The sequence below is a fragment of the Gracilinanus agilis genome, chromosome 2 (assembly GCF_016433145.1).
Source record: "Gracilinanus agilis isolate LMUSP501 chromosome 2, AgileGrace, whole genome shotgun sequence".
NCBI classification, from domain to species: Eukaryota; Metazoa; Chordata; class Mammalia; order Didelphimorphia; family Didelphidae; genus Gracilinanus; species Gracilinanus agilis.
In genome coordinates, this window is record NC_058131.1 from 279,186,019 (window position 1) to 279,212,165 (window position 26,147).

General features: G+C 37.3%; 2 protein-coding genes across 4 annotated transcripts in view; one reads left to right on the plus strand and one right to left on the minus strand.

The window, feature by feature from the left end:
• The window catches only part of CFAP77 (cilia and flagella associated protein 77), a 203,265-nt gene extending 197,123 nt beyond the window's left edge, over positions 1-6,142 (minus strand). The window contains exon 1 of the mRNA XM_044661317.1: positions 5,936-6,142. Coding sequence (XP_044517252.1) covers positions 5,936-6,142 — 207 coding nt within the window. The remainder of the gene's footprint in view (positions 1-5,935) is intronic.
• A 3,334-nt stretch (positions 6,143-9,476) lies between these two features.
• TTF1 (transcription termination factor 1) overlaps positions 9,477-26,147 on the plus strand; it is a 37,095-nt gene continuing 20,424 nt past the window's right edge. For all 3 annotated transcript variants that reach the window (XM_044663958.1, XM_044663960.1, XR_006505460.1), the window contains exons 1-6: positions 9,477-9,748; positions 16,719-19,598; positions 20,415-20,632; positions 21,249-21,434; positions 23,041-23,119; positions 25,279-25,409. In XM_044663958.1, the coding sequence (XP_044519893.1) occupies positions 16,726-19,598; positions 20,415-20,632; positions 21,249-21,434; positions 23,041-23,119; positions 25,279-25,409 (3,487 nt within the window). In that variant the 5' untranslated portion in view covers positions 9,477-9,748; positions 16,719-16,725. The remainder of the gene's footprint in view (positions 9,749-16,718; positions 19,599-20,414; positions 20,633-21,248; positions 21,435-23,040; positions 23,120-25,278; positions 25,410-26,147) is intronic.

A 26,147-nucleotide genomic window follows, 5' to 3' on the forward strand; every position in this document is an offset into this window, starting at 1 on the left:
AATTACCTCTGTGGACCTCAGTATTCCCACTTGTAAGACTAGGGAGTTGGACTGCTTCATGATTTCTAAGGTCCCTCTCCATTTTTGACATTCTATGATTCTATAATAATCACAATCATAATGTCAACTCACATTCATATAGTGCTCTAAGTTTTGCATGGTACTTTATATACATTTTCTCGTTTGTTTCTATAGTTTTATTTCACAAATGCAACACTACATAACTGCGACATAAACTCCACTGAAAAACAAAAGCAGTAATAAATTATGAGAAATGATTCATGATCATATGCACTCTCTAAAGATGCTGTATTCCACATCTATACATAGACTGTTACATCTCTAGAATAACTGAAGGTACTATCCTGTCAGAGCCAACCAAGAAGTTTCTTCCCCATAATTGTATTGACAGGATTTCATCTGAGCTCTAGTGGCAGGAAAGTTGCATTACTGATGAGTTCTCTGAAGGAGCGTTGAAGGGGATTATAACCAGGTTCTATGTTGAGTCACTGAATTCTGGGAAACTGAGAATTGTGCACTTAGCAGTCCAGTTCTTTCCCTATTTAATTCTGTCCTCTCCAGAGGGGCACAAATGAGATGAAACTAGCTTTGTACATAAAATAGAGTAGAAGCCTTTTCTAAAAAGATAATTTTATTTCGCTTTATCCCAAGCACACAGGGTGCCATGTAACAGATTTTTGTCTTCTTAAAAATTTAATCATCTATCTTATATGTCTTAATTTTTTAGGTCTCCTCTATAAAAAGACTTATAACCACCACTGTTTCGTTAGATTATATCTTGAAAAAGACTTATATGAGATACCACCTCTGAAGGGAAGCCTTCCTTGATTTCTACCCCTCTCCTTCTTCCTCAAGTTATCATGTATATATTTATCTATAGACTCTCCTACCCTTATATCCACTGGAATGTAAGCTCCTTATGGGTAGAGACTGTTTTGGTATTGTCTTTGAATCTGAAGGGCCAAACCCAGTGCTTTGAACATAGAAGGTGCTTAATACATGTTCAATGAATAAATTTTAACCATTCCCAGTTTTGTGAAACACCCAGCTGATACAGCAAGGTGGCCACTGAGGTCCCTTACAACTCTGAAATTCTGTGACTCAGTCATTTCAGCAAAATAAATAAATTATAGTTTGATACCATGCAGGCAATTAAATACTGATTGGTTGCCAATTTTTTTTCACCCTACTTTTCAACTGACTCGTGTAGAAATTTCAGCCTTTTCAAACTAGCAGTCAATAAGTTCTATTAAATTCCCTGGGTTTTGACTAGCAATGTTGGGTTTATTCTATCAATGGTCTAACATTCTAAGTGAAAAATGAGCCCATTTTTTTTCTAGGAGAAACAATCAATCAACCAACCAAATCAGCATAATCTCCTAAATAAGTGATAGTTTGTAGAGCCCCATACTATTCCAACATATATATGCCTCCAAATCCCAATGTGCATATACAAAACCTATGCAGAGTGCATTTCCAACACTGTTTGCAAGAGAAAGCCAAGTCAAAGAGCATACACTACCTCAAAGGAAGAGATACATAGACAAAGTATGACTATCTAGATTTATGTTACCAAATATGCCAAAATGAAGCAAATTACAGTTAATTACATGTCAGTTAAAGACAAAAATCTGAAAATATGGCAACTTGATTTTGAAAGAAAAGGAAAAATACATTTGAATTGACTTTCAGTTTTAATTTGTTGTTGTTTTTTAAACCACAGAACTTTAGTGGCTATGCCACTAATGAACTGTGTGGACTGGGGCAAGCTGCTTAAGCTGTGCTGGGTCAAAGTTTCCCACTCTGTGAGATGAAGACTCGGGATTAGATGGTCCCTAGTGTTCTACCAACACTCAAATTCTCTGATTCTACTTTTCTTCTTTTGAGCCAAATTACAAAATCTCATAAGAGATAGAGAAATGTTGACAATCCCTTAATTAATATCATGTGAAGGCATCATTAGATTATGTAGTCACTGCAACTCGAGAAGCTTGGGAAGAAATTAAAAGGGAGAGACTGCCCTCATGAGGACAAAAAAGAAAATTTGTTGGTGCAGTTATGATAAGCTGTCTGCCTAAATATATGAAACTCTCAAGTCATTTGACCTTTTTTTTTTTTAACCTTTATCTTCTGTCTTAGAATCCATACCAAGTATCTGTTCTAAGGCAAAAGAGAGGTAAGGGATAGGCAATTGGGATTAAGTGACTTGCTCAGGGTCACACAGCTAGCAAGTGTCTGAGGCCAGATGTGAGCCCAGGACCTCTCATCCCCAGACCAGGCCTTTCATCTTCTGAGCCACCCAGCTGCCCCCCAGGTTTGACTTTGACCAGGGCAAATAATCCGTTTCTTGTGATTTCCCTCCTTCAGAACTTTTGGAAAAAAAGGTTTCGATCAGGTAATTCCTTATACCATGTAGATCTACAACTTTGGATTTTAACTCTGTTATTCTGTCTGGTACCTCTGAGACCCTTTCAGGGAGTCCTTAAGGTCAAAAATTTTTTCATAATAATACTAAAATGGTTTAAATTTGAATACTATAAATGTTAATAAAACCTACATAGACAGAAATTCTTTGGGGCATCCATAATAATTTTTAAGAGTATACAAGGGGAAAGTAGCTAGGTGGCTCAGTGGATAGAAGCTAGGCCTGGAGTCAGGAGGTCCTGGACTCAAATCTGGCATCAGACACTTCCTAGCTGTGTGACCCTGGAATAGTCACTGAACCCCAATTGCCCGGTCCTTACCACTCATCTACCTTGGAATCAATACTAAGTATCAATTCTTAAATAGAAAGTAAGGGTTAAAAAAAAAAGAGATCAAAAAGTTTGAGAACGGCTGTCTCACAGAGTTGAAAAGTAAATGAATGTTAAGTGAATTGTCCAGGGTTATATAGCTATCATGTAATAGAGATTTGAACCCAGATCTTCCTAACTCTAAGAACAACTACATTTGTCTCCTTTTAAATCAGTACTTCAAGGAGACTCACTGCTTTCCCTCCCACTCACTCAGTTTAATTTTAGACCATCATCCTAGAGAAACTAACCTTTCTGAACCTATCTAAAGTTGATCTTCAAACCACAGACATACAGTGTACTCCTAGGTCCCTCTTGGAAGTCTTTCCAGGCCTTGGCAAGGAGCTTGAATCCTCTGGACTTAGCTTTTGAAAATCTTGGATCTTGGGGCAGCTAGGCGGCTCAGTGGATAAAGAGCCAGGCCTGGAGATGGGAAGTCCTGGATTCAAATTTGACCTCAGATATTTCCTAGATGTGTGACCCTGAGCAAGTTACTTAAGGCCTATTGCTTAATCCTTATTACTCTTTTGCCTTGGAACTCATATTTAGTATGGATACTAAAACAAAAGGGAAAGGGAAAGAAAGGAAGAGAGAAAGAGAGAAAGAAAAAGAAAAAAAGGAAGAGAAAAAGATATGGTGAATAGAAATATAAGTGTTCAACAATTCTTTCCCTTTCCTTCCTTCCCCCCACCCCTCCAACACTAGTTTGAAGATTGGGAATGAAGCCTTTGGTCTGTGACGGAAGCCATTAAATTGGTGCCATCCAGATGGCAAAAACTTTAATTTTATATTTAGTCTGTTGTTTTTTCAATCAAATATATATGTATATATATACAGACATATATATACATATATATTACATTTATAACTATAACCGGCCTTTGCTTCAGTAGTTCAAAGAGGGTGTGGGAACTTCTTCCATGGGTAAAAATCCCAACTTCCTCCACACCTTAGCTAGAAGACTTCATGAGTTGCTTTGTTCCAAATGAATTTCCTTTGGTGAGAGTTTCCCTGAATTGGGCTAGATAGAACATGGATATGCCTGTCATTAGGACTGTACTGACAGTTTTTCCAAGGTGATAGGAATTTCAAAACTATCAAATGCCCTGGCATTGCTTTTAAGAAACCAGGGTAACTTCCCTTCCATGCTGAAGCATCAGAGGAAAGATCAGAGGATCAGATATAAAGCTAGAAAGGACCTTAGAAAGACTTTTATCCCTTTATATCAAGAAAGAGGTTGGTGATACCCTATTACTAACTAGTGGCTTTGTGGAACAAAAACAGTGGCCATCTATTAGGGGCAATCTTTTACCAAATAATAATATTTAAATAGGTTTGATTCTGCCCTTTAATCCATAACACAGCTATGTTAGTCAAGCCTGATCATATTTTAACCATTCTGTCATAAATCTAGTCTGGCCTTCTGACATTCTAAACTTCTTTTGAATTTTATTCACTTTGAGATCAACATAGATAGACTCCTATCTTCTGCCTTTTTTTTTTTTTAAAACCCTTACCTTCCATCTTAGAATCAATACTGCATATTAGTTCCAAGGCAGAAGAGTGGTAAGGGCTAGGCAATGGGGGGTTGAGTGACTTGCCCAGGGTCACATAGCTGGGAAGTGTCTGAGGTCAAATTTGAACCCAAGACCTCTGGTCTCTAGCCCTGGCTCTCAATCCACTGAGCTACCCAGCTGCCCCCTGCCATTCATTTTTTAAGAATTACAACTGGTGGACCAATGTAGAAGGATTGAAATGAGGTGTCATCTAATTCCATCTCTGTATTTTACAGCTGGGGAAACTATGGTCCAGTATGATGAAGTAAGATCAGTTCCAAGAAGATCAAAGTCACATGACAGGTTAGTGGAAGAATCAGAATAGAACTCCAGTTCTCTGACTCCAAATCTGATCATCTTTCTGTGCCTATGGGCATGGGGACAATGCTTGGCAGTCAAAGGTTATTTAAGACTATAAGCATAAATGATAAAAGCATAGGCCAGCTAATGAAGTCAAGGTTCTTTGTACAGAAAAAAAACTGTTTAGCGGTTATAGGTAACACCCCCGTATCAGCATTTCAAATTTAAACCAAGTTTGAACATTCTTAAAAGCATGCTGCTCTCTAGTGGTTAAAGCCTAAATTGCTTCTGTGACTTTATGCCCCAATAATCAACACAAAGCAAATTCAAAGTCAGCTTCATGTTTCCTGCTTTGCATACTGAAAATGATTTTAGGGTGATGTTTTCCCTTTGTAACGAGACAGCTTGGCATGATATACCCACTGCTGGCCTCAGTCAGAAGACCAGATTCCAAATCTCACCTCTGGCACATACTTAGCTGTGTGTGACTGAAGGCAAAGTCTTGAACTTTTAATTCTTAAATTTAAACTGAATGTCTTAAACTTTTAGGTACATTAAGTCATTCCTTTGGATTTGTGTATTAAGTCAAAAAGAATTATGATCTGCTATTGATGAAGGAGCTTCCCCACTGGGAGTTTCCTTTCCTGGTGAAATCAAAGATCCTTCTTTATTGAAGCACCACCTTATCACTGGGAAAAGAAACAGATCAACCCGAATTTGCTAATTTACTAGGTAGAAGCCAGTTTTCAGTGAACCTTTGTACATAGTAAAAGGATGATATTATTGCTGACCAAAAAAACAAAACAAACAAACAAAAAAAAAAACAGAGAAGATGTAGTGTGAGGTTTATATATAGTTGCTTCTCAATAAATGTGTGTTGAATTTCATTGAAGTGCTTACTTTACCTGATTAAGGTACTTTTACTTTTACATTTCCTTCATTTCTTTTTTGATGAATGAATAAAAGAATACTTGTAAGAGCGACTTATGGTATTATTTTAGCACCTGTTCAGTCCTGGGTTTAAGTTCAGCTTCTGATACAAATTGAGTAGCCCTGAAAAAGTTAATCTTCTGCACCTCAATTCCCACAGCTGTGAAAAAGGGTTGATAATGCTTGCGGCTTGCTTACCTCCCTCACAGGGATGCTGCAAGAAAAGGACTTTTGTAAACCTTAAAACCTTAAATGTGAGGGACAAGAGAACCAGAAGGGTTCTAGACTAACGGGGTTCAGAAATCCAAGAACCTGGGTTGTCTGGAACCTGCTCACCTTTAAGATGAGTGGGTTCTGCAGCATGGAGTCCCGCAAGATCCCCAGCCTCTCGTTCTCCATGCCTGGGCGCAGGTCGGCAATGGCCAGGGGTCGCCTCGGTGGGGGACAGATATGGCTGACCGTGCGGTAGACTGACTTCTTCTTCTTCCATCGAGAGGTTTCGCGTTGGGGGCTTTCGGGGACCGCCATCCCGGAGGTAGCCATCCCGAAGGCTGCTATCCCTGGAGAATTTCTCGGGAAATGGGTCTGGGAGACCCGTCAAGTGCCGCTTCCCAGAGGTTAACGCAGGTTCAGGAGCTCACCACTTCTCTGGCTCATGCCACTCAACCCGCGGGAGGATCGTGCCCTAATTATCCCAGTTCGAGAATCCACAAAACTCTTCTCTAACACTGGATAGAGCTTTAAGGAACGTATTTAGACTTTACAGTATCTCCGATCTCCTCCCAAACCCAATTCAGAATGATTCTTAGAGACTAGGTAGGAAGGACGACTCCTCTGGAAAGAATGGAACGTCCCATTTCTATAGCAACAGGACGCCAACAGGAGCGAGCTTTTCCCCCCACTCAGTTTCGAACATTGAACACACCAACACTCTTTGACCCCTACCCCGAACAGAACTTTAAAGAGCCACTAACACATTTAAATCTTCTCTACTACCCTAGGACGGTTTTATACATAGTTGTGTAGTGAGAGAAACTGAGCAGGAGAGTCAGGAAATCACTTCACCCATCCAAAACCCTGTCTGTGCCTCATCAGTAAAATGGAGGAATTGGACTAGAATCTGGTCTCCAAGGTCCCTGTGACGTTCTAGATTCTGTAGTCCTGCCTTTGCTGAGAACTTGTGTGACCTTAGACAAATGACTTTCCTCCTCTTTTCCCATTTATAAACTGAGAAGGTTGGGCTAAATGATTTCTAAGATCCTTTCCTGGTCCAATTTTTGCAGCATGTGCAGTATGGTGTGGTAGTAGTGATGATGATGTGGATATTTTAAGGTTTACATATATATATAAAATCTCATTTCATTCTCGCAGCAGCCCTGTGAGGTCCATATTATTATTATCACCACTGTTTTACAGATGAGAAAACTGAGGCTGATTGTGGTTAAGTAACTTGTCCAAAATCACACAGTAAGTGTCTAAAGCAAGATCTTAACTCGCCTTTAGAGTCAGGAATATCTGGGATCACATTTCATTTCTGATCCATAAAGAATCGACTATATGAACCTGAGCAAATCACTTAAACTCTCAGTATTCTGGGTGACTATAAATTGCAAAGATGACAAACTACATTGAGAGAGGGAGTTCTTCCCAGAGATCTCTCTACCATTTAAATAATAGTTCCACTTGGAAAAAAAAATATTTCTGAGCTCCACAGCTAGCACATCTTTGTGATGCTGTTTATATTACCCTCAAGTAAGTTTTTCATAAACAAATACAAAAATGCATAATTAATACCACTGAACCATAAATGTACCAAGTCACAGCTATTCTTTTCCTTAATGTAGAACCAACCTTGAGTCTATTCGTGCATTCATCCATTCCTACCATCTTATGAACTGCCTATTTCAGGTGGTCAGTGAAGGGAAGTATGCTACAAATTCAACTGAGGATACCATATCTATGATGCAAAAACCTCAGATATAAAAATGGGCATCAATAGGAATACTTGTGAAGTGGAGAATGTAAAAGGCAAGAGAGTCAGGCTATATCCCTATGAAGAAAAGGGTTCACAGACTAAGTAATTGTTGCCTTTCTCTTAACTGATTAATTTCCAGTTTCCATATAATCTTGGATCATTTGAACCACAAGGAACCATGGCACAAAGAATGTCAGAGTTGGAAAGGCCCTTAGAAAGCAGAATGTTAGAATTATAAGAGACTGTAGAACAAGTACTGTTAAAGGCAGTGATTATTCTTTTAGTTAAATTCTAAGTCTTTTTACAAAATAGGCCCATAGTAATAGCAATAACAGCCTGCACTTATATAACGCCTGCTAAGTGCTTTACAATTATTATCTCATTTGATCCTCATAATGACCCTGGGAGATAGTTGCTATTATTATCCCCATTTTACAGCTAAGGAAACTGAGGCAAAAAGAGGTTATGTGATTTGACCAGTGACAGCTAACAACTGATAATAGTAGCAGCTAACATTTTTCTGGGGCTTATTATATGCTAGGCACTGTGCCAAGTGTTTTACAATTACTTAATTTGATCCTCACAACAGCCTGAGAAGTAGGTGTTATAATTATCCCAATTTTATAGATGAGGAAACTGAGGTAGACAGGTTAACTGAATTAACCAGGGTCACATTGCTAATAAGAGCTTGAGGTTGAATTTGAACTTAGATCTTTCTGACACCCAAGTAATGAATTTTTGCCAGGTAAACAGAATGCTGGCAATGGTAAAGGACATTAAGGAATATTGAATCCAAGATTCTCCCTTCAGAGGAAGAAACTAGGGCCCAGAGAAACTGAATGGGCCTTGCCCACACTGCTGTGTAAGTGACCTCTACATTTATATGCTATGTTGTTAAGCACCTATCCATAGCAGCATCTATTTGTACAGTCAGTCATCTTTAGTGACTTCCTGGCCCAAGGACAAGCTTCTAAGGACCAGCTCCTCACATCAAAGTTCCTTGAATCTAGAGACTGTGGTTAATCTTAATGGGCACAAAGTACCAAATACCAAAATCAAAGAACCAAAACCATTGATTCAGAACTAAAAGGAACCTTAGAGTTCAATCACTGTAACCTATTCATTTTACATATGGGAAAAATGAAGCTCAGGGAGAATTGCATATGATTCTTAGACCTGTTTACCTGAAAGGACTAGATTAGATGGTTTCTAAAGATCCCTTACAGGCTCAGATCTGGAGTCTATGATTCTGCTTCCCTTCCTCTGTCTGGGATTCATTTTTCTATAGTATTAGAGGGGATTGGCTTTTCAGCTCTAAAACCCTGTAATCAGCTACTCCTTCCTTGGTTTAGGGTTCTTAAACCTTTGGGGGAAAAATTAGCTGTATTTTTGCCTCGTTTCCCTCATCTGTAAAATGAACTGAGAAGGGAAAGGACAAACCACTTCAAGTTCTTAGCCAAGAAAACCCTAAGTGGAGTTACAAAGAGTAAGAAACCACAGAAAAATGCCTGCTCAACAAAAATGTCAATATAATTGTTTTCTTCGTCGTAAGAATTTTGGTTTAGAAACTTTTAAAATCATCATAAAAAAATAAAAATTTAAAAACACACACACATCATTCTGGGGAAAGATCCACAGGCTTCACCAGATGGCCAAAGTGGTTCAAGATATAAAAAAAGGATAAGCACACTGGGAAACCATAGAGAGGAATGCACGGCGCCTGCGCCACTGGATGTCACTCAGGTTTCTCCAGCCCCGCCTTCCCTGCCCGAGGGCGCTTTAAATAGCGTCCTCCGTTGCCTTGGCAGTAGCACGTGGCCTGCTGGGAGGGATTCCGGAAAGGGGTGGAAGTTTCAGGCAACTTCCGCTTGAGCACTTCCTGGAGAGAGTGAAACCGACCAGTTAGTTACTAGAAGTTGGCCGGCCTTATAGGACCTGTGGCGTGGGCCCTTGATTACCGAGCACGTTGGAAGTGAGTAGCTGCCATCTTTCAGGCTGAGAGGAACGGTTGGACCCGAGTGTTTCCAAGTTGTTTTCTCCCTTTTTTTTTTGGAGGGGGGCGTTATGGGAGGGCAACGGTGAAGAGATGTCTAGAAGTATATTGCAGTGGAAAGAGCCGGACAGCGTTATCGAGAATACCTGGGTTCCAGTCCCAGCCCTCTGCATGACCGTGAGTAAGTCATCCTTACCTCACTGACCTCAGTTTCATTAACCCACACAATTCCGAGCAGGCAGGATGCTTAGATGTCATGTAATCCAAATCCCCTCATTTTCTGGAAAGGGAAATTGAGACTGAAAGAGGTGATAGTGTTACAGCCCATTGTTTGCCCTCATTCGTGGGAACTTTAATGTCTATGTTATTGGTAATACTAATAAGCTAAAATATAACCAGCACCTGCTCTGTGTCAGGTACCGTTTAAGAGCTTTATCTCATTAGTAGTACTTGCTATTAGTAGTAGTGTGCCAGGTACTGTGCGTAGGGTTCTACTGTTATTATCTCATTAATACTAGTAGCTATCATTTATATAGCACCAATTATGCTAGGGCCTTTACAATTATTATCTTATTTGATCTTCACAAAACCCTGGGAAGTAAGTGCTGTTACTTACCCCCATTTTACGGAAGAGGAATCTTAGGTAAACACAATAAGGGACTTGCCCAAGGTCATGTAGCTAATAAGTATCCAAGGCCAAATTTGAACCCAGGGCTTTCAGATTCCTAGTGCTCCTATGTAGAACACTCTTAGTGGTCTACTTACTGTGATATCTAGGTGCCTGTCATTTCAGTTCAACTAAATGCATGATCTGTTTGTACCTTCATTCGACCTCAGCCTTTCACAGGGATGGCCGTTTTCATAGATTTAGAGTGGAAAAGATCCTTAGAGGTCATATCTAGCCTCCTTATACAGATGAGGAAATAGAGGCCCATAGATGTTAGGTGACTTCTCAAATTGGTAAATGTTGAAGTTGAGATTCCAACCTAGGTCCATTGATTCAAAATTCAGCATACAGTTGTGGTAAGTAATTTTTATTTCCATTATCCAAGACTATAAAATTCTTCTAACTGATCAAAATTTCTTATCCTTTAATCTCTCCCTTATTTCTAAACCTATTGTCCATCCTCACCATGAACTCCCATACTAAAACCCTTCCATATTTTCCAAGTTCATCATCCTACTTCTGACCTCACTTTTTTTCTTTTACACTCTAGTCTCTATGTTTGATCATTTCAGTCATACACTACAAATTATCCTTGAATTCCTCATCCTATGAATAGTCACACTTCCAAACCCCAATCTTGCTTGGTGTATCCTCACTTTATATGATCCATTCCTAATAAACTGCTGGAGAAAATCATCTACCCCTAATGACTGAATTTACTACAATTTTGTAATTGCCAAAACCAGTGGATCTCCACTGCTACACTTCTTTTATTCTTAAACTTGTTGGCTCAGTTTCACACTCTATCCGCAGCTATTCCAAACCTTCTCTTTTCTCAAAACTGCTACTTCCGTGGGCTTTTCCTACTTTATTGAAAATACAGTTCTATCTATGTGAAGTCTCGCTCTTCTTCCTTACCCTAGTTTTCAAACTCCTTCTAGTTCATCCTTGTTCTCTCTTCCTGTGTTCCTGTCTGAAGAAAAGGTAGAGGTTGCTAAAGCCCACACCTCCCCTTGGATTCTTGATTCATTCCCTTCCTCCTTCTCTGTCATTTTAAAATCCTTATCAGATGAATGCTTACCTACTGCCTATAAACATGATTATCCAAATCCTCTCCCTGTCACATGATGCTGTGATTTCTTCTAGCTGTTGGCTTATATTTTTTCCTCTGGCAGACAAAATACTAGAAAGATTCCTTTACATTTCATTTTAATTACATTCATTGCCTCTATTTCTCACTTAATAGCTAGTATTTAATATAGCACTTTCAGATTTGCAAAGTGCTTTACAAATATTATCTCATTTGAGCCTCATAACCCCCAGGTAGGTCAGTGCTGCTGCTGCTGTTATGGTTGTTGTTGTGGTGGTTGTTGTGGTTGTTGTGGTTGTTTTAAAGGCAGCTTGCCCCAGGGTCACATTGCTAGCATCAGAAGTCAGAGTTAAAGGTATTCCTGGCTCCAGATCCGCTGCTGTGCTTTTTACCTCTCTTTCATTTCTCACTTTCTATTTATTTCTCAGTTCTTTTCAGTCTTAACTTTCAGGCCCCCAGCTGGAAAACTGTATTGTTACCAAAGCTCACTTATCTGCTTAATCCAGTAACATTTTCTAAGTCTTCATTCTATTTGATTCTTCCCTCCCCAGCTTTTGTAGATGTTGACCTACCCCTCCTATGGAACATGCATTCTTTCTTTGAATTCCTTGACAAAGCTCTCTTGGTTCTCATTTTTTCCCTGAATGCTCCTTCATTCTCCTTTGTTTTATTAGCATCTTTCTGTGTTGTACCCCAAGTCTATCCTGAGTCATCTTCTTCCTCTACATTCTCTCATTTGGTGACCTCATCAGTACCCATGAGTTCCAGGGCTCTTTCTATGCAGATGACTTCCTTATTTATACATTAAACTCTTATCTTTCTTTTGAACACTAACACTACATTACTATCTTATTGCTGACTGTCTCCACCCTGTTGTCCTGTAGGTATCTCAAACTTGACATGTAAAAATGGAATTCAAATTATGTTCCCTAAAATTATCCCTTCCTAAACTTACCTATTTCTGTTGGGGGCTTCACCATCCTTCGAGTCATCTAGGTTTGCCACATTGGAGTGATCCTTGGACTCTTCCCTCGCCTTCCTTTTTCCATGTCCAATTAATTGCCAAATGCTTTAAATTCTACCTCTGATATCTCTCATATGTGTCCCCTCTCCATTCCATATTTTCATTGTCTCCTACTTGGACTACTGCAGTAGCCTCCAAATTATTCTACATGCTTCTAGTCTTGACTTTTACAATGAATCCCTTACACGACTCCTAAGAGAGATATTCTAAAATATGGATCCGACTGGCCCTTTTCTGCCAACAAATTTCTAATGATTTCCTATTCCTTTTAGGATAAAATGCAGAATTCTCACCTGACCTTTTAAAACCACCCAAAATCTGACTTCTACCTACTTGTCTAGTCTTATTTCATAATATCATACTAGCTCCTTTTATGCAGTCTCCATTCCATTCTAATAGGCCTGCCAGCTGCTCCCTATATATGTGACATTTCATCTCCTACCTCCAAGCTTTTTTGCTTTGGTATGCTCTCCCACCCCCATGCCTAGAATGTCTTCTTGGCAAAAGATAACTGGAATAATTTGCCATTTCCTTCTCAAGTTCATTTTACAAATGAGGAAACTGAGGCAAGGAATGTTAAGTGATGTGCCCAGGGTCTCACAGCTAGGAAGTGTGTGAGGCCAAATTTGAATTCAGGCAGAAGAGTCTTCCTTACTCCAGGCCAACCACCTAGGTGACCTATAGAATTCCTTACCTAGCCTCAAAACACAACTCAAATGCCACCTTCTACTCTTGGCCTTTCCTCTTCTCCCTCAGTTTATTTGTGCTGTCTTCTGGAAAGTACTTTTTTATTATTTTGCATTTACTGATATGGTAATGTTGTATTCTCCTCTCCCCTACCCCAATAGTGGGAGGTCTTTGAGAGCTAAGATTGCATTTTGTCTTTGTGTTTCTAACATCTAGAACCTTGATTTATTCTTTAATAAATGCTTATTGAATTGTGCTGCCTTGTACTCTGCTAGAAAGCACAGGGCAGAGATCCAGTCTTAGGTCCTCTGATTCAAATCTTTTATACTTCCAAGATATCTTCCAGTTCTTAGAAAATCTTAAGTAGTTTATTCTGAATAGATGTCTAACCAAGGATGGTTTAATGAACAATTCCCATTAAATAACCATAAGAAAAAAACTTAAGTGACCCTATTTTCCTCCTCCCCCACCCCTTGCTATCTGGCTTTCAATTTCACTTTTTTTTTTTTTTTAAACCCTTAACTTCTGTGTTCTGAAGTGTCTGAGGCCGCGTTTGAACTTAGGACCTCCCGTCTCTAGGCCTGACTCTCAATCCACTGAGCTACCCAGCTGCCCCAATTTCACTTTTGTAATATCTTTTTTTTTTTTTTTTTTTTTTTTTTTTTAATATAAAACCCTTAGCTTCCATCTTGGAGTTAATACTGTCTAGGCCTGGCTCTCAATCCACTGAGCTACCCAGCTGACCCCTTTGCAATATCTTTTAAATATGCCCTCTTCTCTCCTCTAATACTGCCACCACCTGGTATAAGACTCTCTTTACCCAGAGCTTGGACCACTGCAAAAACCTGCTGGTTGTTCTGCTTCCCACAGGTGAGCCCCAGTCTGACCATGTCATCCACTCCCAATTCATTTAATTCTAATGGCTTCTGAGCATCTTCTGGATCAAAACTTTATCATAATCTAGCTTTGCCACTCCCACCCCACTACTTTTCAGTCTTCTCAATCTTACTCCCTGCCACATACTCTTTAATCCAGTGACACTGACTTTCTTTTTGTTCCTGGAACAAAACTCATCCTTCTCTCTCCTCTTTCTCTACCCCCACCCCCAATCCAAGAGTGTTCTCCTTCCTTATCTGCCACCTGACTTCCCTAGCTTCCTTCAAGTTCCAACTTAAAATCTCATTTCTGTTGATACTTTAAACATATATAGGGACATTTAGAGAAGAAAGAGTTTTGGGAGAGATGATTTGAATTCCATTTTTACATGTCTAGCCTTTTCCAGCCCCTCTTAATGCTTTCTCTCCATTAATTATTTTCTATTTATCCTGTAGACAGGTTGTTTGTACAGATTTGCTTATTATCTGGATACCTCATTCTACTTTGTGCTCCTTGAAGACAGAGACTGCCTTTCCCCTCTCCCCCCAATTCTTACCTTCTATCTTGGAAGCAATACTAAATATCTGTTCAGTAAGGACTAGGCAATGAGGGTTTAGTGACTTGCCCAGGGTCACACTGTTAGGAAGTGTCTGAAGTCAGATTTGAACCCAGGACCTCTGGTCTTTAGACCCAGGTCTCAATCCACTGAGCTACCTTGCTACCCATCCATCCCTACTTTTTGCCTCATTTTGTATCTCTAGCACTTAGTACCAAGTATATAGTAGGCATTTAATAAATACTTATTGGCTAACTGACTGAAATAAGCTGCCTTAGAGGTGATAAGTTTCTCAGTCACAGGGAAAAGTCAAAGTAAAGGTTGGCAACCACTTTTTGAATCTTGAATTCCAGGATCAGACTGGATTTTTGGAGTAGGTGGTCTTTGAGATTCATTTCAACTTTGCATTTCTGTCCTCCTGTGATTTTTAATGGCTCCACTTCTCATATTTGCAGTCGAAACTACAAAGTTAGACAGAGTTAAGTCTGATAACCTGGGAACCACTTGCCCAGAAGCACACAGACATGTGGAAGGAATAGATGCTGAGGTTACCATGGACTGTTCTCATCTTTAGATGTTCACCAATGTTAGTGTAATTGAGAGGTTTTGGGAATGGGATGATATGGATTAAATTAGGCCAGTAACAAGATGTTACTTGTTAGACACTGTGGGTCGAAGGCCAATAATTAACTCTGACCAGTCCTAGATCCAAAAAGGACCCAGACCTCATCTTACAATCAGTGTAGACCAATGGTTCAGGATCGCCAGGTTCTTCTCCAAGAGAAATACAGTAACAAGACAGCAGGAGGGATAGGAAATCAGGATAGGATCAGCAACTTAAGGACAAGCAGCCACTCTCCCCAGGTACCTCCAGAGAGAGAGACCCATCCCCTTCAGTTCCAGTCTAACCCCCTTTCTCAACATTCCAGAATCTTTTCCTCTGCATCTGTCCCCTGCAGACCATCCTTTCTTGTTATAACCCTCTCTTCCTTATAACATTAGGGAACTGTGAATATGAGAAGTCCCTCCTCAGAAATACTTGAATATTTTCTTTGCCTTTTTAGCATTTGAACAGTGAAAATACAAGCTGCTATTGCCACTGTTATTATTCATTTTATAATTAATTATTGATTATCATTATCATCAATTAGCAAATATTTATTAAGGACTCAGAATACACAAGACAGTCTGCTCTTTGCTAGAGGAAAAAAATGACAAAAAAAAAACCCTCAGTAGTCAGAAATATTGTAGTTTAGTGGATAGAGGGCTGGACTTTGAGTCAAAAAGACTTAGGTTCAAATCCTCTCTGACACATTATTAGCTCTGTGACCCCAGCCAAATTATTTAACCTCTTTAGACATCTCTAAAATGAGGCAGTTGTGTTCTATAAAATAATCTCTCTTCCAGCTCTGAATTCATGATCTTATGCCTTTTTTTTTTCCACTTGGGAGACTCCCTTCCCTGTTGCAGCTTTTAGCCCCTTGGTACTTGAAATAGTAGTTTTTCTTGAACTGCTGTGACCAAAAAGTAATAGTCACTCTTCAGCCACCTGATGATCTTTCCTAAACTTCATGGACAGCAGATGTACAGTCTGTCATTGGCTCTTAAAGCCTTTTCAATCTCATTCTGCTAGACTGTGCTCCACTGTCAAACCTAGGATCCCTTCTATATCCTCAAGAGGTACCCCAGCAGAACTTTAGTGTAAGTATTTGTAGTGTCTGTGACAAATTAGTTCCTCCTCAGAATATATGTTATGCTGTTGGAAAATAAAATGCAATAATACCATTAGGCCTTTATTCTCAAAAGATTAGGAGGAATCAACTAGAGAGTAAGAGATCTTTTCTCATTTTATATGGAGAATATCAATATTTAAACTTTAAAGTATTGAAAACCACTCCAAGGTAAATTAAATCCTTACGGTAAAGTCCTTTGTTTTGTTATAGAATTGGGTATCATATGGACCATTGTTGAATATGATCACAATATAATCCCTCCAACCTTTGATTCTATGGGAAAGAATATGAATTAATGGGATACTTAGTGGAGCTATGGACTATCTTATATTAGAATTCCATTTGCAAGGATGTTTTGTGACAATGGCTTCAGACAGTGTATTAATCTGGAGTCATGTCACTGATGAAATCTCATTTTATTGTGGACATTTCTTCATGTCATAATAAAAGAACATGCTTTGTAAAAATAAAATCTTTTCATCTATGCTAGCTTATTTCATAAAAATGTTTCATTGCAGGCACAAAATGGATGGAGAATCTTGCAGATTTCAAATGAATACTCCAGATTTTGTGAAGAAAAAACAAAGAGAAAGCTCTTCAACTGAGGAGAGGAATAAAGAACTTAACAAGAAAGAACTCAGTGACTCTCTCCTATTGTTTGATGACCATTCTCAGAGGACTACAGGTCACACAGATCCCCAGGTCCCCAGTTCTACTTTTATCAGATCAGAAATCAACAATGATAACGAAATACTAAAGGATATTGCTACAGTGAAAAAAAGGAAAAAGAAAAATCCAGTAACTTGTGATATACAGGAGGAAATGGGAGTAATATGTGTCCTTGTAGATAAAGAAAATATTGAGAGTATGGAAAGAGAGAAGTTTAGAAAAGATGTTGATATTGTTTATATAGATAGGAAAAAAGGGAAAGAGCTACCAAAATCAAGTGAAAAAGAACTGCATTCAATTTCTGAAGCTGATAAAAATGCGTTAGAAGATCCAGATCATAAAGTTAAGGACAAACTCCATAAAGTCGTTGATAGGAAAAGAAAATTCAGTGATTCACAGAAAGGCTCTCATGAGAGCTCCTGTACCCAAGAACAAGAATCCCTCCTTAGTTTAGAAAGAGATGGTGAGATTAGGGAACTGTTGGTATCTACTGATAAAATGAAATTGTCAAAGTCCAAGGACAGAAGGAAAAGTTCATCTAATAAAAACCATATGAAATCTGAGGGATTTTCCGTGCCTGATGAAAACCTTGTGACCATGCACACCAATGGGTCACAGGTGGTCAATGAAGTTAATGCATTAGAGGATGATAGGACCCTTCAGGAAGAGAGAGTGAAATCTGTCAGGAAAAAGAAGAAAAAGGAAACAACCTCACATGAGAATGATCAGCTATCTGTTCATGATTTTTCAATTCCCAATGTGAACTCTATAAATATATCATCTGACCAGATGAAAACAGGTAATAGTGTTAATGCAAAGATTCAGGAGGGTAATAGCACTCTTAGTGAAAACTTTGTGGAATCAGTCAGAAAAAAGAAAAAGAAGCAAAGTACTTCATCTAAAAATGATCGAGCACTTGCTGGCAATTTTTTAGTGTCTGAGAAAAGCTCTGTGGATATGCCTTCTGACCAAGTGAAAGTATTTGGTGTAATTAATAGCACTGAAACCTTAGAAGGTGTTAGCATTTTTGGTGAAGGTAATGCGGAATCTATCAGGAAAAAGGGAAAAAAAAGAAAGATGTCAAATGAAAATAGGTTGCCTGTGGATGATTTTTCAGGGCCTGATGTAAACTCTATGGATATTCCATCTGAGCAAATGAAAATAAGTAATAGTGTTAATGATGTCAAGACCACAGAGGGTGATAACACCCTTAGTGAAAGCAATGTGGAATCTGTAAGAAAAAAGAAAAAGAAGCAAAAAACTTCATCTAAAAATGAACAAGCAGTTGCTAATGATTTTTCAGTGCCTGAGATGAGTTCTGTGAATATGCCTTCTGAACAATTGAAAGTGGTTGATTCAGCTAATTGTAGCATTGAGACTCAGGAGGATGATAGTGCTTTTGTGGAATCTGTTAGGGAAAAGAAGAGAAAGAGAAAGATTTCAAATAAAAGTAAGGAGGCAGTTACTGATTTTTCAGTGGCTGGATCTATAGATGTGTCATCTAATAACCAAATGAAAAAAACTTGTGTTAGCATTGAAACTTCAAAGGATGGTAGTACCTTTAATGAAAATAATGGAGAATCCTTCAGGAAAAAAAAGAAGAAGCAGAAAACTTCCCCAGAAAATGATAAGGCATTTGCTAGTGACTTTTCGATACCTGGTCAGAGCTCTGTAGATAGACTTTCTGACCATATGAAAATGTGCGATAAGATTAATGATACTGAGATGCTGGAGAGTGATAGTACCTTTATTGAAAACAATGAGATATTTGCCAGAAAAAAGAAAAAGAAACAAAAGACTTCTAAAAATGATCAGGCTCCTGCTGTTGATTTTTTAGTTCCTTGTACAAACTCAATGGATAGGCCTTCTGACCAAGACCAAATAAGAACAGGTGATAATGTTAACACGGATACTATGGAGGGTGGTAGTAAAAATAATGAGGAATCATCTGTCAGGAAAAAGAAAAAGAAACAAAAGACTAAAGATAAAAGTGAGCAAGAACCTACTGGTGACTTTTCAGTACCTGATCCAAATTCTGTGAGTAGGCCTTCTGACCATACAAAAGCTCATAGTAAGATTAATAACACTGAGCCACTAGAGAATGAGAAGACCCTTATTGAAAGCAATGGGGAATCTGTCCGGAAAAAGAAAAAGAAGCCAAAGTCTTCAACTAAAAATGAACAGGAACTTGCTGATGACTCTTCAGTTCCTGGCATGACCTCTATGGCTAGGCCCTCTGACCATATGAAAATGGCTAAAAGAGTTAACACTGAGACTGCGGAAAGTGATACCAGCCTTAATAAAAGCAGTGGAGAATCTGTCAGGAAAAAGAAAAAAAAGCAAAAGCCTTTAGCCAAAAATGAGCAGGTCCTTACTGATGACTTTTCAGTACCCGGTCCAAATTCTTTGGATGGGCCTTCTGACCTTGTGAAGATAAGTAGTGATATTAACAACACTGACATTTTAGAGGGTGATAGCACTCTCGATGAAAGCAATGTGGAACCTGGAAGGAAAAAGAGAAGAAAGAGAAAAACTTCGGCTACAAAGGATCAGGAACTTGTGGGTGACTTTTCAGTTCCTGGTACAAGTTCCATAGGTTCACCTTCTAGCCAGAGGAAAACAGTCCATTTAGAGAGTGGCAACACTCTTAATAAAAGACTGAAAGACATTCAGAGAAAGAAGAAGAAAGAGCCCCACTCAGAAAAAACAAGTGTAGAAACTGAGGAGAGGTAATATTGGGATCTTAAGCTTTTAATAACATTTTGAGATGAGTTCTGCCACACTTCAGAACTTAATGGAATCCATTAAAGTACCAAATTATTCCCTTTTTTCATTGTATGTATGAGGAGACAATATAAATAATGTTTGGGATGCTAGGAGTTCAATAAAGTTTAGTTTTTTTGTCAAATAGACAAAACTATAAGATAAAATTTTTACACATGATTATTGCCAACTGTGTGTAATTAGATTGGCTCCTTGGTAGAAAATGGAACTTTAAAAAAATTCTTTTACTTTTGATCATTTGCCTCTGGTTCCCTTGAACTTGACAATTTTCTTCTAAGTTTCATTCAGCTACTATGTTTACAAAGTTCTGATGATTTCAAATGATTATAAAGAGGAGTTCACTTAGAAAAATAATCACCCAAGATTCCTTCCCCACCAGGTACATTTATTACAGCTTTAAACAAGTATTTATTAGATGGATTGAGAAACATCTTCTAATCCTAGAATTACCTGGGCACAAAGCTCCTCTGGGACAATCTCTCCTACTTATTGTAGGTGCCTATGTTTGTGTGTTCATACTACTATGTGCCTACTTAGACATAAATGGCTCTTTTCCTTCCAAACAAGTAGAGAATTGTATCTCTTTAAAGTACACCTTTAATGGTTACTATCTATGATAAATATTTGTTAATAGAATGGAAAAGTTCATTTTAAATCAGCATTGATCTACCTGATGTGAGGGACCTAAATTTTAAGCAAATAATTTAAAGATACTTATACAGATGGTGTTAATGCTGATATGTACCCTTTCTGTTTCATAGATTACTATCTACAAATGAGGAAAGAAGGCACTCAGAAGCGGATGACAATTCAGATTTGGAAAATATGTCTGAGGATTTGATAGATCTGGATGTTGACTTGGAGACTGCTGTGAAGAAACTCCAAGAGTTTATTCCTAATGTGAAGGAAAGGGCAGCCGCCACAATAAAGCGAATGTACAGGGATGACTTAAAACGGTTTCAACGATTTAAAGAACAAGGTAAGTTTATTTGTTTTGTAACAAAATCAGAATCATTGCTAAGGGAAAATATACTAAGAAAATATGATGGACTTGGCTCTAAAAATAAGCAAAACTGGATTTGCTAGTTATATAACAGAAAATAGAAAGATTAAAAACGCATAAAATGTTTCACCTTGTCTTACATTTTTATTTTTGTCATGCACACCATTTTATATATAGCACTGTCTTACATATAGTAAAGAGTTCTGATATGATTGGCATATCTAGAGCTTATCTCATTTTTAAGGCAAAGCCTATATTACATGGTTTAGCATAAATTTATTTCCCCTTTAACCATCTTAATGCTGTTTATCTTGCTAGGTATATGTGTTTGAGAAACCATTAGGGAAGCAGAGAAAGGCAGTGGTAAGGAATTCAGTTGCTCAAAGAAAGTTGGTTAGAAGACTATAAAGCAATGTTGGGGTTTTTTTTTAACCCGTTAACCTTCCATCTTAGAATAGATACTAAGTATTGGTTCTAAGGCAGAAGAGCAGTAAAGAATAGTTAGTTAGAGTTAAGATTCATACACCTAGGAAATGTCTGAGGTCAGATAATTTTGGTTTTAATAAAAGGTGTTTACATTTTGAATTTCTAGATATCCCTATTAGATTTGGCAAGTTTTCTGCAAAGGAAAACGAACAGTTACGGAAAAATGTGGAAGATTTTTTATCATTGACTGGAATTGAGACTGCAGATAAATTGCTGCATACAGACAGGTATCCAGAGGAGAAATCTGTTATCACAGACTTAAAAAGAAAGCACCAATTTAGATGCCACATTGGTAAGTGGAGTATGCTGATTTCTTGATGGACTGCCTGCATTTTTTTTTTAAACTATATTTTTGCCAGTATTTACTTTAGAGGATTTCTTGGCATATCAACATCCTTACAGCTCCAGCTCTCATAGTCATTGCCATGACAAAATTTTATATAGTATATACTTAGAAGTGTATATAAATATACACATATGTTTCTAACACAGTAACTCATTGAGATTTACCTTGGTGTCACTGTGGTTCTAAGATCTGGCCTCTGGCTTTGCAGGTTCAGAAACCAAGTTTTGTCATGTTGCTCAAAGGTAAACATTGCCTTAGTGACTCTTTCACATTGATCAAATGAAATAGATTGTATGAATAGTACCTGTGGCCTTTCTGTTTGCACAACAGGGTGATCATTAAGGTCCCAGTCAGGGCAGGCCAGATGGCTTCTATTGTTAGTAACTTAAAATCTATCCCTTAGCATTGTGGTAAAACCCATATTTCTCTAAGTCATCCCCTCTTCCAATTTTTAAAATTCTACAGTTTTCATGTATTTATCCTGAGAAATAAAATTGGCAAATAGTCCAGAAATTTGGGGTCTACGTGATAGAAATAAGAAATTTCCTCAATAAGAAAATCTGCTTGGGAAATCAAATTGACATTAGCAAATTGCTTAATGAGTTTAGATAGATTCAAGGCAAAGGGAGTCAAATGGCCTCATGGGAGCACCTTCTGCACATATCTCTTTTACAGATCTGTAGCTGTCAGTTTAGCTGAACTGATGAATATATGGATGATACTAAGAAATGTATGATTGTGAATTGACTAGGCAAATTATACATTTGATAACTTTTCCCCCTCTTTAATCTGTTCTCTAAATTGTAAGCCCCTTTAAAGTTAGAAGTTAAGTCTTGCCATTTTTTTCTAAATCCTTTACAGTGTGGAAATTTTTTTAGATGCTCATTAAGTATCAAATATTTGACTTCTAAATAGTCCTTCTCTTTTATTTTCACATTATTGACGATGATTAGTTTTTGACTCTTTCATATTGCAAAGATGAATACTTTTCCCCACATTTTCATTCTTGATTCTCATTTGTAAATTCTTTAATATCCTTGGCACCCATACCAAGTTGTAGAAGCCTTCTCTGGAACAGTATTGGAATGAATATATCCTATAAAAGAAAATCTGTCTTCAATTCAAGCAGGATAATTTCAGAATTTTTAGTATAAAAGAAATGAAAAAAGTGAATTTGTACTGTTCAGGTTACCCAAAAATTAAACATTTATTAAATAACTATTCTATGTAAGACATTACTGCTTGCTAGGGGAAATAGATATAATGTAGATGTCTTATCTCTGGAAGGAGAGATAATAAAAGCAGAAACATTAACCCAAAATGAACCTTGCAGAGAGTTTCACAACCTTTGAAAATTAATTTGTGAAACATTCTCTAAGAAAGAAGAATTATCTTCTCAGAATGTGTATATAGTCATTTCTTGCCTGCTAGACATACATAGATCTCTGTTGAAAAGCAAGGGCTTAAGATGTTTTTATAGTTGTTGCTTGGTTATTCTTCTTACTTCCTGAAAATACCTTTTGATCTTCTCTAAATGACTCTTTGGTTTTAGGTGAAGGTATTCCCCGGCCATGGAAATTAGTATATTATAGAGCAAAAAAAATGTTTGATATCAACAATTATAAAGGCAGGTAAGAAAAATATCTTAGCAGCTTGATTCAAAAGTGTTCACAGCCTCTATAATAATGCTTTTTTAAAAAACCCTATATTTCCACAAGTATTTGTATATGAAAGTATAAAAATATATATAAGAATATAAAATAGTATATAGTAATCTATTGGAATGTGGAGATATAATATTAGATACTTTTTCACTTTCCAAATACTGGGATCTAATATACTCAGGATTTTAATGTTGTGAATGAAATACTCTTTGCCCATGTCCTCAATTAAAGGTGATAATTATGATTAACACAAAGAATGATATTTGATAATTCTAACTTTTGAACAAATAAATATATTTCTCCAGATGATTTATTTATGACTAAAAAAATTAAGGATTAGTTTTGGAATGAAATAATTTATTAAGTTGCCCCAAACTTCTAATAGTGAAAAATCTAATTTGCATCTCATAATCTCATTGATAATAGTAGAAAGAGCACTAGATTTGAGGTCAGAAGGCTAAATCCATCTCTGGCCCTGAGTTTCTTAATCTGTAAAATGAGTTTGACTAGGTGATCTCAAAGGTTATTTGGGCTTCTACATCCTATGAAGCTATAAAAGGCCTCCCAGTTTAGGGTATTGTTTGTGTTGTTGGGAAATAATTGTAATTAAATTGAGAATATTTTTCTTAGTTAAATTTTGAGAGGCAGAATTTTGTAGTATCTGGAGTACAGGAAGACCTGGCTCAAGTCCCAACTTTAATACTCATGTGTGTGATGAAAATTTATCACACCAATACAGTCTCCAAGCTGAATGACAGATTTATTGAGAGGTGGCCAGTCTCACAATAAAGCCAGACTCTGGTGAGAATTAAGACCAAAGACCTAAGAGATAACCTTTTTTATGCCAAGAAATCTAATGACATTGTGACAGAAAATACAATCAAAATTAAAAGAGAATGGGTGCAAAATCTTTCACGTGGGCAGTTCTTAATTAATGACACAAATGCTGATTAAGCTAGAAAGTGTAAAAAAGATCACTATGGATAGTAACTTATGTGTGTTATTGTAGCTGACCTTTCCAAGGCCTCTGCAATACAATAATCAGTCAGGATCTTGGTGTTTCTGCTGACAATTATGGTGTAATATTAGGAGTCGGCAGTTAGGTGACTGCTGATATGTGCACTCAAGAGCCACCCTCTACCTCCTGTTTGACTTGTCATACAAACAAAAGCAGCCTTCCTCCTCTCATCTAACCATCTTGTCATATACTCAAGAGCAGACCTCCACCTTCTGTCCAACTATCCTGTCATACACAGAGAGGAGTGTGGTGGGCTAAGTGGAAACTTGGGTTATGGGCTTAGAGTCAAAAGTCTGTAAACAAGATTTGATACCACCCTAAACTGTATTTTTCTTAGCTAATATTTATAATTCTTATAAAACAAACTATATTATTTGACTATTAGCTCAAGATTAATAATTATGTTATTAAAATAATCATAAAAGCTAATACTATTATAATCATAAAAGGGGGTAGGGAGTTTTACACTCAAATGTGTGACCGTGAGTAGGCAAGTCTCAACTTTTCTTAGCCCAAGTAACTAAAATTGTAAATCTGAGTTGGTGGAAGAAGTTCCTTCAAAGATGAAATTGCAAACTCTTGACTCATTGACTTAAGTAATTTTAACTTGAACTGAAATTGTAGGATCTTAGTTTTTGAAGGAATTTTGTTCAGTCATTTTTCAGTCATGTCTGACTATGGCCCCATTTGGCATTTTATTAACAAAGATACTTGAGTAGTTGGCCATTGCCTTCTCTGGTTCATTTTACAGATGAGGAAACTGATGCAAACAAAGTCAAATGACTTGCCCCAAGGTCACACAGCTAGGAAATATCTAAGGCTAGATTTGAACTCAGGAAGAAAAGTCTTCCTAACTCTAAACATAGTACTCTGACAGTTTATCTAATCCAAACTCTTTAATTTATATTTATTAAATAACATAAAGGCCCCAAACATCCCATCTAAGATTACTTGGAGCTAGTCACTGAGAGAATTGTAATTAGAACCCAAATTTATTTTACTTTGCATTATTTTTATATTACTTTCCATTTTGTAATGGTAAGAAAATATTTTAAAGTCCATTGATTTAGATTTGTAACCAGCCTATGCTAATATAATTCTTCCTCAGATATAGTAAAAAAGATACTCAGAAGTTAAAGAAGTACCAATCCATACATGGAAATGATTGGAAAAAGATTGGTGAGATGGTGTCCCGCAGTAGCCTCTCTGTTGCACTGAAATTCTCTCAGATTAACAATAGTAAGTGGCATGTACTGTTTGCTTTAAAAATAAATAAAAGTAATGAGTTCACATTTCAGAAATCTAGCTGCTATAAAATTGTTTCATTTACTGTATTGGTTTTCACATGCATTTTTTGAATATTGATTTATTTCATTTCTTGGTGTAAACCTGAGGAGAAATATTATTATCTATTAAAATGTATCCTATAAATCAGTTTAGACTTTTTTTTTTTGCCCTTTTTTCCCCTCTTTTAAGTTACTAAAAAATAGTGGTGGGAGTGATGCTTACGAGTGGGTGAGTGTGTGTATATATCTTTTTATTGAAATTTATTGAATAGCTCAAATTTTGAAACCTAGCAGTAGGGATTGCAAAAACTTAAAATTTTAGGAATAAAATGTAAGCGATTGTTTTGATCTTGAGAATAGTAGGGAAAAGTATTCAGGGTCATTGTATTTTTGTAATCTAGTATTTGGACTTTCATTTATGTTGTTGGGAACTTATCTAGATAATGAGCAGGTTCAAATAAAAGTGATTTTTTAAATCTTCTTTACATCAGAGGATTTCCCTGATAAGGGAGTGTCTCTTATCTTTTTTTATTGTCTTCAGTTTAGAAGGTCTCCACATTGTATGTTCATAAGTAGGATTGAGAAACTGTCAGGCAATTTTTCCCTCCAAAATAAGAATATTAATAAACATAGCTTGATTTTATGTTATTAACATGGATGGACATTGGTATTGCTCATGCAGAATTAGGAA